The sequence below is a fragment of the Meleagris gallopavo genome, chromosome 1 (genome assembly GCF_905368555.1).
Source record: "Meleagris gallopavo chromosome 1, MGAL_WU_HG_1.1, whole genome shotgun sequence".
NCBI classification, from domain to species: Eukaryota; Metazoa; Chordata; class Aves; order Galliformes; family Phasianidae; genus Meleagris; species Meleagris gallopavo.
In genome coordinates this window covers 110,495,235-110,507,708 of record NC_139404.1, presented here as the reverse complement: position 1 = coordinate 110,507,708, position 12,474 = coordinate 110,495,235, and the positions used below count along the sequence as shown (strand labels likewise).

At 55.1% G+C, this 12,474-nt stretch overlaps 1 protein-coding gene across 1 annotated transcript; it reads left to right on the top strand.

Moving 5' to 3' along the window:
• Positions 1–526: 526 nt before the first annotated feature.
• Positions 527–11,585, top strand: LOC116217395 (maestro heat-like repeat-containing protein family member 2B). The gene is made up of 31 exons (XM_085209781.1): positions 527–551; positions 846–967; positions 1,126–1,248; positions 1,387–1,552; positions 1,708–1,806; positions 1,948–2,099; positions 2,486–2,629; positions 3,152–3,244; positions 3,516–3,585; positions 3,699–3,812; positions 3,897–3,970; positions 4,303–4,422; positions 4,565–4,672; positions 4,860–5,019; positions 5,147–5,187; positions 5,424–5,565; positions 5,690–5,742; positions 6,075–6,182; positions 6,459–6,578; positions 6,777–6,899; positions 7,033–7,188; positions 7,410–7,532; positions 7,842–7,921; positions 8,338–8,473; positions 8,589–8,681; positions 9,091–9,177; positions 9,347–9,470; positions 9,670–9,779; positions 10,567–10,719; positions 10,976–11,130; positions 11,254–11,585. Exons 1-31 carry the CDS (start codon positions 527–529, stop codon positions 11,303–11,305), a joined length of 3,426 nt encoding a protein of 1,141 aa, XP_085065907.1. The 3' UTR covers positions 11,306–11,585.
• Positions 11,586–12,474: the final 889 nt, after the last annotated feature.

The window sequence follows — 12,474 nt, the reverse complement described above, 5'->3', positions numbered from 1 at the left end:
ACCACTGCCCAGGGTGGTGGTGGAATCACCATCCCTGGAGGTGTTCAAGAACTGTGTGGATGTGGCACTGAGGTACATGGTCTGTGACTATGGTGGAGATGGGCTGAAGGTTGGATTATATGGTTTTTGAGTTCTTTTCCAACTTTAATGATTCTGTGTTTCTATTTTCTGTTTTCTGTCTGGTTTGTTCAAGGTCTGTCCTCGTGTTTGGGTGCCCTCATGTCATGGAGGTAGAAGACTCAGAAAAAAGGCTGGGAAAGTAGGAAATACAGAGATACAGTATCTCAAGGAAAAAAAAAACTAAAGAACACTGCTGGTGGAAGACACAGAGGATTGCCAAACATGCTTTTTGGTCCCCAGCCCAGGGCACGTCATTCTCTGTGAGGTGTCACTCCTTGCTGTGATGTCACAGTTGTTGCTTTCACCCCTGTGGCAGCGGTGGGAGCGGTGGCTCAGTCCGCTTGTGGGACGCGCAGGAAGTGAACCCAGAGAGAGCGTTGTGTCTATCTGGAAACATCCTGCTGTGATGGAGCGGCTGAGAGCCCTTCGAGGTGAGGCCCCTCCACCTCTCTGGACACCGTGACGCTGCCTGAGCACGTGTGTGCCACCAGTGTCTCTTTAGGATGTGCCAGCAGCACTGCTCTTGCTCTGCTGAGTGCAGCCCTCCCACCATGGTTTCCCCAGTACCCCAGCAAGGGGAAGGCTCTCTCCCCGCTGACCACACATGTGCCAGGGCAGCCCACCACCACTGTGGGGCTGGAGGAGCGTTCCTCCCAGAGCCGGCCGGATGCTCGGCCCTGGCTCCAAGCAACACCAGCGACAGCTGCTCTGCTCTTTCCTTCCAGGTCTCTTTGCCTGTGTGGGCTGCGTGCCCAGACGTACACGTCGCAGGGAGAGCGGCAGGGTGGAAAGCCCTGTCCCCGTCTGTGCCGTGAATTTACTGCTGCAGCGCCTGCAAGACCAGGAGGTGAGCTGGGGACGTCCAACCACTGATCCTTGCCCTGGCCCAGTGCCACGGTCCCGTGGGTGCCAGGCCCCGGCAGCACATCGGCATAGTGATGGGTGGCAGCGGGCGGCTCCCCGGGAACAAGGGCAAAGCAAAACGTGACCTATCCCTGTCCCCAGGGTGACCGAGCGCAGGCGTACTGCGAGCTGGAGCACGTCCTGAGGGAAGATGACAGCTGCCCGCCATGCGGAGTGGTGAACCGGCTGCTGGCAGAGGTGTCCCAGGACCTGACAGCAGCCCAGGTGAGGGTCACTCCCGAAGGCAAAGGGAGCCGCCTGCCCGCGCTGGCGTTCTGCTGGCATACAGCGCTGGCTTAGCCCTTCCAAGGGAAGGCCTCGGGCAGTCTCCTGTGCCGTGTGTCACCAGTGACTCTTTTTCAGGGCGTGATGGACAGCGTGAGGACGGCTGCCAGCAATGTCCTGGTGGCTCTGGCCCGGACACACTTCAGCTTGGTGATGGCCGAGCTCCAGGGCCACCTGAAGGCCACACGGGAGATGTCCAAGGAATTTGTGCTCATCACCCTGAGCAAACTCTTCAGCATCTATGGTAGAGTGCCCTCAACTTCCTGACATCTATAACAACCAGAGAAAGGGGTCTCTCCCCTTGCGCATGATCTGTGTAGAGCTGGGGGATGCAGGGATGCAGCCTTTCCTCCCTCCTTGCTGAGGCTCTGACCGTGCCCCTGTCCTTCCTCTCTGCAGCTCCACAGTGCATCTCCTTTGTGTGGCTGACACTGGCTGGCCTGCGCAGTGTGGTGGGCCAGGTGAGGAGCGGCCGGACCCTGCGCATTGCTTGCGCTGGTGAGTGCTGGCCTCAGAGCAGGGGGGCTCAGGACAGCCCTTGCAGCTTACCCTGCTGCAGACTCTCGCAGGCTCCCTTTTCTCTTGTTTTGTTGTGCTTTTTTTTTTAAATTTTTTTTTTTTTTTTTTTTTTTTTTCCAGTTGTGAAACAATGGATGGATGGAATCAAGAGTCACTTGTCCTCTGGAAAGCAATGCCCCTGGCCTGCCACAAAGAAAGAACAAATCTATGAGAATCTTGATGAGCTCTTCTTCTTTGTGGTGAGCAACTGGCAGGACTGCAAGGAGGAAGAGGTGAGCACTGCTGCATTCCTAGCCCGGGATGGCAGCTGGGACATCCATGTCAGCAGCTCTGTATGTGCCCAGTGGGCTGAGAGCAGAGGGGTGACAAGAGGGTGCAGCCAGAGCAAGCGGGCTCTTCAAAGGGTTCCGAACTGGCTCTGTGCTTGGGGCTGGATCTCCCTGCCAGGGAGCAGCCGCATGTCACAGCACTGTGGCAGGGAGAGCTGGGGATGAGGGTGTGGGGAAAACCTGCCTGCCCAGGGGGAGCGAGCTTATCTCCTGCTGGGCAGAGGGGTATGTGGAAGGGGAAGGGAAAGGGGAAGGGAAAGAGAAAGCCCTCTCTGTAGGAAGGGCAGACCTTCAGTCTTTGATGCCGAGCCTCTGCCATCCCTCTCCAGGACAAACAGGCCGTTCTCGGGGCTATGGCTGCCATGATGACTGTCCTCCTGCAAGAAGAGCTGCACCGAGAGCATGTCTGGGAGCAGCTCCTCTGGCTCGTGCACCCATGTCAGGAGATCCAAGACACCTGCAGGGTGGCCAAGGTGAAATGTTGTGCAAGGCTCGGTGTGGATGTGGGGCCCGTGCAAGTGACACAAGGGGTCAGGGGGATGCATAGGGGAGGTGGAAAAAGAAGGGGCAAGTGTACAAGGGAGGTCTGAGGCTTCCTGAGCTCTTCAGTCAAGGAACGAATAACCTGGACAGGAGCCAGGAGGGAGCCAAGAGTCACTAGTGCCCATCTCCTGGGGATGGGGGGCTTCACCACCACCACTGTGGGGCTCTGAGTGCCTGAGGAGCTCTGTGCTAACAACTGGGAGAACCACATCCAGTTGCATCGGATGGGGAAGAAGAGGGCTGCTGGGAGGGAAATGCCTGCAAATGATACCCAAATCCCAAGGCTCAGTTGAGAGCAAAGAGACTCTCTTGGTGCTGCTGGGAGGGGGGGACAAACAAGAATGCCTGTGCAGGAGCTTCTCCCAGCAGACAAACCACTGAGAAACAGTTCCTCCGCTTCCAAGTGGCTAGATGTGGCTTCAGCCCTTTCTTCCTCTCCTGGTCTCTTGCAGAGCCTTCATATGTTCCTGGAGGCCTTAGAGGGAGTTGAATCTGTCATCCCCAAGGACAAGTTTCTGGCCATCACCAGTGCCGTGTTCTATCAGGTAAGGGGAGTCTATCCTTGTGCACACAGCAGTTTCCCTCTTGGCTAAGCCTCAGGAGGACTGCAAAGCTCTGAGCCTCTGATGGCTGCTCAGTCTTAGCTCCTGCATGCCCATGGCTGCCCCAGCGCCCTCCGGGATGGTGTGGGGCAGGCTGGGTTTTGTCTGTGTGTCCTCTTCCCGAGAATGCCAAGGGAGACAGGAGCTGGCAGCACAATGTCTTTTCCATCCTCAATGCTAATGTGATTTTCTCAAATGGACTTTGTTCCCACAGCTCTCTGATGATGCCAAGCAGCACAGCGAGGCTGATAATGCAGAGCTGACCCGCTGCATCATGCTGCAGGGTAAGGAGAGGAGCTCTGGCGATGCTTGCCGGTGCCCTGGCCAAAACATCTCTCTCTAACCTCACTAATGGGCACAAGTTGCTCGCTAACAGCGCGGGATTTCCTTCCTGTAGCCCGAATCTGCCCAGAGGAAACGGTCCTGTTTCTGCAGTCACAGCTGGGTGGTGAGAGGGAGGCTGGATGCGTGGCAGCCCTGGGACTCCTCGGTGCTCTGGCTCGCTCTGATGGTCAGTACCACAGGTCGGGATTTCAGGGATCCCTTTTGCCACCTGGGTTGTGCCTCCACGCATGCTTCTGTGCATCTCTTGCAGAGCCCACAATGACAGAGAAGCTGCCCCAGGTTGCAGAGGCTGTGCAGTGTGTATGTAGTGACCTCAGGACCCGGGTGAGCAGTTTGGGGAAAGGAAAACACTGTCGGGGTGGTGATGCTGCTGCCAACACTGGCAGGGCTTGGGTGCCCAGGGAGGTGCTGGGGCATCGACCACATGGTTACGATGGCTCCTGTGGGGAGAGCAGGCAGAGTGGAGTGGTCAGGTCCCTGTGCTGTGCATGGAAAGTGCACAGCCTGGTGCTAAGGCCTGGCCCTCACCTCAGGAGCCAAGGCTTCTCCTCTGCTTTTCTTATCTCTGCTCATGCCCAAAGGGCTGCCCTGATGAGCAGGTGGCTTCCCTTTGCCTTCTGAGCAGGAAAATCACACCCACAATTGACCCTTCTCAGGTGAGGAGGGCCGTACTGCACTTTACTGAGGATCTGCTCAGCACTAATGCCCGGAGCTGCTCAGCCTGGGATGTAATAGGGCACATCTTCAGTGAGTTCAGCCGCACCACAGGAAGAAGGGTAAGGACAGTGGGCAGCATCTTCTGAAAAACCTGTGCTGCTCAGAGGCTGGCACAGAAGCACCTGCGGGGCCACACCTGAGCCTCCCGAGAGGCTCCTGAGAACTGAGAGTAACCGGTGTTTCAACAACACTGTTGTGCAGGCAGCCGGAGACCTTTCTGCCCAGGAAGCCAAGGAAGAGGGAGCACTCCAAGAGATGTGCATGGACATCCTGGGGTCACTGGATGTCTCTGAGAGAAGGATCTCCAAAGTAAGTCACACTCTGCCCTGCTGCCACTCCTTGCCTTCGCACCACATGCTCCTTGTCCCATTCCAACACCCCAGGTCTGTCCTCCAATGTGCTCTAAAGCACACAAGACTCAGGAAAATTCAGAGTTCTCTTCATCTCTGAGTGGAAGCAGGAATGCTGACATGCTCAACTGCCTCGTTCCCTACAGCTCCTGTGGCCGCGGCTGCTGCTGTACGTGGTGCCAGCTGAGTACACCGGCATGCTTATCCCGGTCTCCTGTTGTGTCCAAGCCCTGGCTGAGAGAGGGGACCCGATGGTGCGGGACATGGAAGAATTGGATCCCCATTTCCTCAGCTCCATGTTTCAAGGTAGGCGCAAAAACTCCCCTCATGAGCTCTGCTGACCCATGTTAGCACCCAGAAGGGAGAGCAGAGGTGCGTGTGGCAGGGCACAGAGTGTCTTGGAGTCTTACTCAGCACTTCTTTTTCCTCGCAGGCCCACTGCTGACTCCCCAGACACTGCTGGCACGTCTGCTGGTAAGTAGATGCTCCAGAGCCTGGTGCCACAAGCCCCGAGGAGGAAGCAGCATGGCCGAGCGTGTCAGCAACTGCCTCACTCCTGGGGATGCTGTTCTTTTCCCTAGCTTGCAATGTTATGGGCAAGGCTGTTGGCTGCTCCTTGCCCATCAGGACAGAGCCAAGCTGCTTTCCTCCTGGGGGAAGCTGCTTCTCTTGCTGCAGAAATGACCCTGCTTCTCCTTGCTCTCACTCAGGTGGTGGCAGGGAGCCCTTTTGCAGGCAGTGAACTCCAAGCCGCTGCCTTGCTGCTCATGCAAAACCTCCACAGCAGGATCCACGGAGCTGTGGGGGCCATGTGGGCTGCTGAGATCCCCGTGCTGCTGCAGCGTCTCAAAGGTAAAGTGCTGGTGGGGAGGGAGAGGTGCAGTGGGCAAGTGCCCAGGCCAAGCCAGGTTTGCTGCAGCTTTTCTTTTGTGGCTTGATTCCAATCAAGGCTCTTTTGCTTCTTGTTGCTGTGCAGGGCAAGATGAGAGCTTCCCAGACTCTGCAGAGTGGGAGCACCATCTGCTAAAGGTACAGCATTGCAGGGAGACACGTTGCAGAGAAGTGCTTGCCTGCCACAAGGAGCCCCGCTCCCATATGAGCCACCACGGCACAGCAACAGCCTCTCAAATGTTGCTGTGGAGCGGCTGCACGCCTTTGCAGCGCTGCCTCTTCCTCTTTGTCCCAAGCCCAAGGGGGGTCCTAGGAGAAGAGTGGCAGGCAGCTTTAATTGAGGGAATGCTGGGGGGAGCTGGGAGAGGGGCTGTTCTTCCAGGCACCTGTCCCCAGAAGTCTGCAGTGACTTGGGAACGCAGGAAGAGGCAAAGGGCAAGGGAACATTGGTTTCTCCTGTTCTCCAACAGTTCCTGAGGGCATCGCTGGACATCGTGGAGGATGAGGCCTGGACCAAGGCCCTGAGCTGTGAGCTGAGCCGGCAGCTGAGCAGCTGTCCCAGCAGCTCTGGAGAAAAGGTGAGTTCCCCTGGCTCTACCCAGTGGTGCAGCCAAAGGTGCCAAACTGGGGCTGTGGCTGTGGCTGGTGCTCTGCCCACGTGGGCTGCTCACACTGCTTCCCCAGCCTGTGCCCCCCAGAGGGCCTTTCCCTGCAAACTGCCTGGGGGTGGCAACAGCTCGGCCCTACAGCTGCTCTCAGTGACTCCCAGGGAGTGTGGGTCCTTCCCACCTGGCCCTCTCCCATCAGGTTAGGCTGCTACCACGCCTTAGCTTATTCCTTCCCTTTCCATGCAGTCTTTCCTGTACAAGGCTCTGGGGACAATTCTGGGAACTTGTAAAGAAGTCCTCCATGTTCAAGAGAAGCTGCTGCAGCACCTGGAGGAGGCAAATGCAGAGGAAGCATCTGAGGCTCAGGTGAGCTCTCCTCTCCTCCAGCTCCTGCGAGCATCCCCACTCTGACCCTGTGGCAGAGAGCTTCTCCTGGCTCTGCTCTGGGCCTTTCAATCTCCTCAGTGCTGCCGTTTCCCCCAGGCGAGGACCAGCCCAGCCACTGTGGCTGGCCGTGCCAGTAGGTTCAGGCCTGCGCCAACTGCCCCTTGTTCTTTTGTGCAGGGAATGATCTCTCTTCTCAGCCATGCTGCTGAGAGCAACTTCCACACAGTCCTGGACACACTCACCATGTTTGCGTCCAGGCTGTGCAAAGGCCAGAGTGGGAGGATTTCCAGGAGCAAGAAGGTAAGGTGTTAGGGGTTTCCATCTTGGCATTCTTCTGCCTTATTTTCACAACCGCTCCTGCCTTGGGAGCCCAGGTGCATCGCGGGACACTGGAGTCTGTTGGGCGAGTGTCTCAAGGCATTTCTCCTCACAGACGGAGCTGGACAGCAAGAGAGCTCATGCTACACGCAGCGCTCTCATCCTTGCCCATGGCAGCTTGGCACTGCAAGCCTCCAAGGAACAGCTGCTTGCCAGCCTAGAGGGAGACATCGTGGGCAACATCCTGCTGCTGTACAGCTGCAGCTGTCGGGTGAGAGCTCAAAACGTGCCAGGGTGTCTGAGCGCCCAGCTGCAGCCCCTCCACGTGGGGGGATGCTGAGATGGGCCTTCTCTTTCCAAAGGCCCCTCGGGGAACGGTTTGTGCCCAGATGAAGATCCAAGCCCTTCCCTTAGTGTTGCCCCCACGTGTCCCCCTTGCAGCCCGCAGCCCTTCCCGCAGTTCAAAGAATGTTCTTTTTTCTTGGGCTTCAGGACTTGCAGAACAAGCTTGCGCTGGTGCAGAGCATCACTGACTGCAGCTCTGCCTTCCATGCTGTGGGTGGCTCCACCTGCTTTAACACCTCCTTGAAGGGCAAGCTGCTGGAGATCCTGATGGTGAGTGCCCAGAGCCAGGGCTCTCTGCAGAGGAGTTCTGGACTGTGCAGTGAGGCTCGTTTCCCTGGAGCCATTCTGGTCTCCCTCAGCTACACGTTTCCAGCTGGTGGGGACCTTGGATGCTGGCAGGCAGTGGCTGGCAACAGGCTAGGTCCACCAGCTGTGGAGCTGCTGCATCCTGCAGCGCTTCCATGGGAAATGTGGGAGCGATGGGGCTGGTGCGTGGCAGTTATTTGTGTCTCTGGGTCGGGAGGAAGAGCTCTCGCGTGCCCCTTGCCCGTTTTGACAATGTCTCTCTGGTACTTGCAGGACTTAATGAAGAAGTATTATTTGGGCACCCCTGTCTCCCCAGTGCCCCTCAAGGTGGTTCTGGCCCTGGAGCAGTTGAGGTAAGGGTGGGAGGATTGCAAGGCAGGATGGTGGTCCCCCTTCTGGGTAGCTCCCGAAGGCCTGGAGGGGGGGAGGGCTAAGGAGGGTTAGGAGCCGCATCTACAAGAGAGACGGCTGGGCTGTTGTGCCCAGTGAAACTGAGATTCTGGGCAAGGAGAAAGGCCTGGTGCTCCTGTCCCCTGGCGAGGAAGAGAAAGGAGATCTGGGGCCTTCTTCCCTTCAGAGCGGGAGGTGGTTCAGTGTTGCTGGGGAGGAGGCAGGTGCTGCTGGAACTGAAGACAGTGCTCAGCGGTACAGGCTGGGGGTGTTGGCTTTGCAGCTGTTGATTAGGAGAATCTCAGACGTTGTCTGAACCAGTCTGGAGAGCAGTGGTAAAGACCCTTTCTGATTTCTCTTCCTTTTTTCCTCCTGTCAGCAAGTTGAAGCCCTCTTTAGGAAGCAAGGATGTACATGAAATGTTGGCTCTGTGCTGCAAGAACGTTGTGACACACCCTTCAGCGGAGATGATGCTGAAGATCAGGGAGTCACAGCAAGCAGCACAGTACCTGAAGGTAACCTGCTGTAACTTTCCCGGCCACCTCTTGGTTGGAACCCTATCTCAGCATACATAACCTATACCTTGCAGCAGCTGTGATGCCATACCTCAATCCCCTCTTCTGCTTTCAGCTTCAGCAAACATCGTTGAAAGCTCTGGGCCGGCTCATGGTGGTCCTGCTTGAGACAGAGACCACCTGTAGATTCTTCCAGAACATAGTCCCTGTGAGTACGTGAGGGGCAAGGGAGAAAATATGGTGCCTGTTGATAGCAGGGACAGAGATCTGGGGACTGAGAGGACGATCGAAGGGGGAGAAATCTCCTGCTAACAGGCCATCTTCACTGAGAAATGGGCAGAGAAATGGGCCCTGTAGGGGGAAAGACAGGAGCCAGCCCCTGGCAAGCCACACCTGAGGGTTAGGAGCTAACCTTCTAACCCAGCTCCTGGGTTAGGAGGCAGGAGTGTCTGCAGAGAATGGGAGCAGTAGTGTCAGTGCTAAGTGAGGCAGGGGTCCATGTGGAGCCACAGGGCAGGCCCTGAGGGAAACTGTCGGGAAAAGAGGGACAGAGAGAGGGATAGCAGGAAGGGAAAGATGTCCTCAGTGAGACAGATGTTCTGCTCCAGGTCCTGCAGAGATCAGTGACCTCAAACAACGCGTGGGAGCGAAGGAGGGCCCTGCAGACCTGCTCCCAGCTGCTGGCTGCTTGTGAAGAACTCCAAGTGAGTAAAGAGCCCCACTGCATGCTCCCTGCTCCCTCCCCAGTGCCCCTGAGCTGGAAGGCCAGCTCCACCCAGCTGTGCATGCTGTGTCATGGCATGGGGAAGGCACGGGCAGGAGAAGCTAGGAAGAGCTAGCCTACAGCTTTGTTCCTGCCTCTCGCCACTGCAGAGAGGGGATGTCTGCGAGTACTTTGGCTCCTTGGTGGGATTGCTGGCTCCGCTGACGTGTGACCCCATGCCTACATCCCGCCAGTTTGCTGCCACCTGCCTGAGCTCCCTTCTCCGAATCCAAGGTGAGTAGAGCGGGCGTGCACTAACCCTGTGCTCTCCTCTGCAGCACTATCAGAGCCCCACGGGCTGGGCCCTGTTTACAGGAGGGAGAGGCACCGTTTACAGCTCTTTTCTTGTCACCATCCTGTCCTGTCTCTCCCCATGGAAAGCAGTTCAGTTTCCAGAAGCATGACTTCCCTTTTCTCCCCATGCTCTTTCCAGCCAAGGTGGCCAACAGAATCATCGAGACGGGAGACATCGGGAGCCTGTGTAAGGGGCTGGATGACTGCAACACCATCTCTCAGCTCCAGACCTCATCTCAACTGGCAAGGGTAAGTGGACCCAAAAAGGAGTGGTGGGATCTCAGTGCACAGGCTTCTGCATGACCCTATGCTGCTCCCAGCCTCTCATACCATTTCCAGAATGAGCTGTTGCAGTGTCCGATGCAGACTCAGATGCGAATGATCCAAATCATATATTACAATTCTCAAATCACTTATATACCTTCATAAGTTTTCTTTTTCTAGCTTTGCCCTCCATCCCTACAACTTTCCCATCCACCTTTACATGTCAGCAGAGCATTCTACAAAACACTCTTCAACCGTTCACACAGGCGCTTATCCAATCAGAGCCGTAAGATGTTCTTTCTTCTTCTAGAGGTGTCCTTGGTTCTCATGCTGTCTATCTTGCTCCACAGCTTCTGCTCTGAACAGTTTTTCTTGTATTCCCACAAGCTGTCATCCTGAGACCGCTTTTCTCAGCAAGTAGCAGGAGGCTCTGAGCTATGTCTGGCCTTCAGGCGCCCCATGCAAGGAGCTGATTCCATGACGTGCGTGTATGTGTGTGTGTGTGTGTGACCACATGAGTTTGTGTGCATGTGTGACTGTGGCTGCTGGGAGGTAGGTTTTGCACGTAAGCAAACACCATGGGTGGAGAAGCTGAGAGAAGGCTCAACCGCCTTCCGTATAAATAGTAGGGTACAGAGAGCAGGAGCGCTGTGATTGCCGCCTGAATGAGCGGCAAGCTGCTGAACTAAGAACGCCCTCAAGACTGCTTTCTGTTTTGAAGAGCTGCTACAGAGCAATGATGAGATCTCTCCTGCTTCTCTTTTCTCTACAGATCGTGTGCAGAAACTTCCCCCTGGAACGCACCGCTGACTACCTGATGGCCATCAAGGAGACCTTGCGGAAAGGCAAAGGAATGCGCGTGCGTGCAGCTGGGAAGTGGATGATCACCTTTCTGCAGATGTATAGGAAGGACATCTGTTGGAACGTAAGAGACTTTCTTCCACATGTCTTGGACTTCTTCTGGCTGTTGCACTATGCCTTGTGCCGTTTGCCTCTTGTGCTAAAGAAGCACAGCCTGAGTGCAGAGCAATGGTTTGGACAGGGTGGCTGGTGTGCAATTTAGGCTTAGGCCTTGGCAGCATGTCAAGGGATCAGGCACTGCTCATGTGCTGAATGTCCATGGTTAGGCCCTGCAGAGTCAAGGATGCAGCAAGTCGTTCTTTCTCCCCTTCTTCTTTCAGGTGCTACCAATCCTCCACATCCTGCGCAGCTGCACATCGTCAACGCAGCAGAGCACGTTCATGCCCTTCCTGTGCCAGGCGGTGGTCATCCTCATCCGCTGTCACAAAGAGGTTGTAATTGACAACTTCTCCCGGCTGCTTGGGCCCACAGACAGGTATTGTCACTCCTGCTTTTGCTGCTTCTGCGGCCCCAGTTCCTCCCGTCCCGGGAGGAAGCAGTTTTTCTTTTTTCCTGGCAAAAATTACTCAGTCACAACTTGTGACTTTCCTTTTTCTAGCGAGATGTGGAGGAGAATAAGAGAGTTTTGTCTTCAACGGTGGAGCCGATAGAAGAAGGGAAGGGAAGGGAAGAGAAGGAAAGAGAAGGGAAGGGAAGAGAAGAGAAGGGAAAAAAGAGAAGGGAACAGAAGGGAAGACAAGGGAAGAGAAGAGAAAGAAGAGAAGAGAAGGGAAGAGAAGAGAAGAGAAGAGAAGAGAAGAGAAGAGAAGAGAAGAGAAGAGAAGAGAAGAGAAGAGAAGAGAAGAGAAGAGAAGAGAGAAGAGAAGAGAAGAGAAGAGAAGAGAAGAGAAGAGAAGAGAAGAGAAGAGAAGAGAAGAGAAGAGAAGAGAAGAGAAGGAAGAAAGAAGAGGAAGGGAACAGAAGAGAAGGAAGAAAGGAAAGGGAAAGAAGAGAAGGGAAGAGAAGGGAAAGAAGGAAAAAGGGAAGAGAAGAGAAGGGAAGAGAAGAGAAGGGAAAGAAGGAAAAGAAGAGAAGGGAAGGAAGAGAAGAGAAGAGAAGAGAAGAGAAGAGAAGGGAAAGAAGGGAAAGAAGAGAAGGGAGGAGAAGGGAAGGGAAGAGAAGAGAAAGGAAAAGAGATGAAATGAAAAGAAGAAAGAGAAAGAGAAGAGGGGAGGAGAGGGAAGGAGAAGGAAGGGAAGAGAGAAGGAGAGACTAGGGGAGGGAAGGGGGAGAGGGAAGAGGAAGGAGGAGGGGAGAGAGAGAGAAGAAAGAGAGGATGAGGAAAGGAGGGGCAGGAGGAGGAGAAGAGAGGAGGAGAGGAGTGGAGAGGAGAGGAAGAAGAGAGGGAAAAGGGGAAGGAGAGGTGAAGGGAAGGGAAGAAGGGAAGGGAAGAAGAGAAGAAGAGAAGGGAAGAGAGAAGAGCTAAAATTATGTATTATTTATTTTAAAAAATTAAATGCCAGAATCCTGGCTAAGAAGTGAAAACAGTATTCATTTTATTAGCTGCTGTCTCTTCTCCATACCAGTTACTGAATCACAGAATCACCAAATGTCAGGGTTTGGAAGGAACCTCAAAAGATCATTTAGTCCAATCCCCCTGCCTTAGCAGGAACACCTTGATTAGGTCACACAGGAATGTATCCAAGCAGGTTTTGAATGTCTCCAGAGAAGGAGACCCAACAATCTCTCTGGGCAGCCCATTCCAGTGTTCTGTTGCCCTCACCATGAAGAAGTTTTTTCTCTCATTTTTGTGGAACCTCCTGTGTTCCAGTTTGCACCT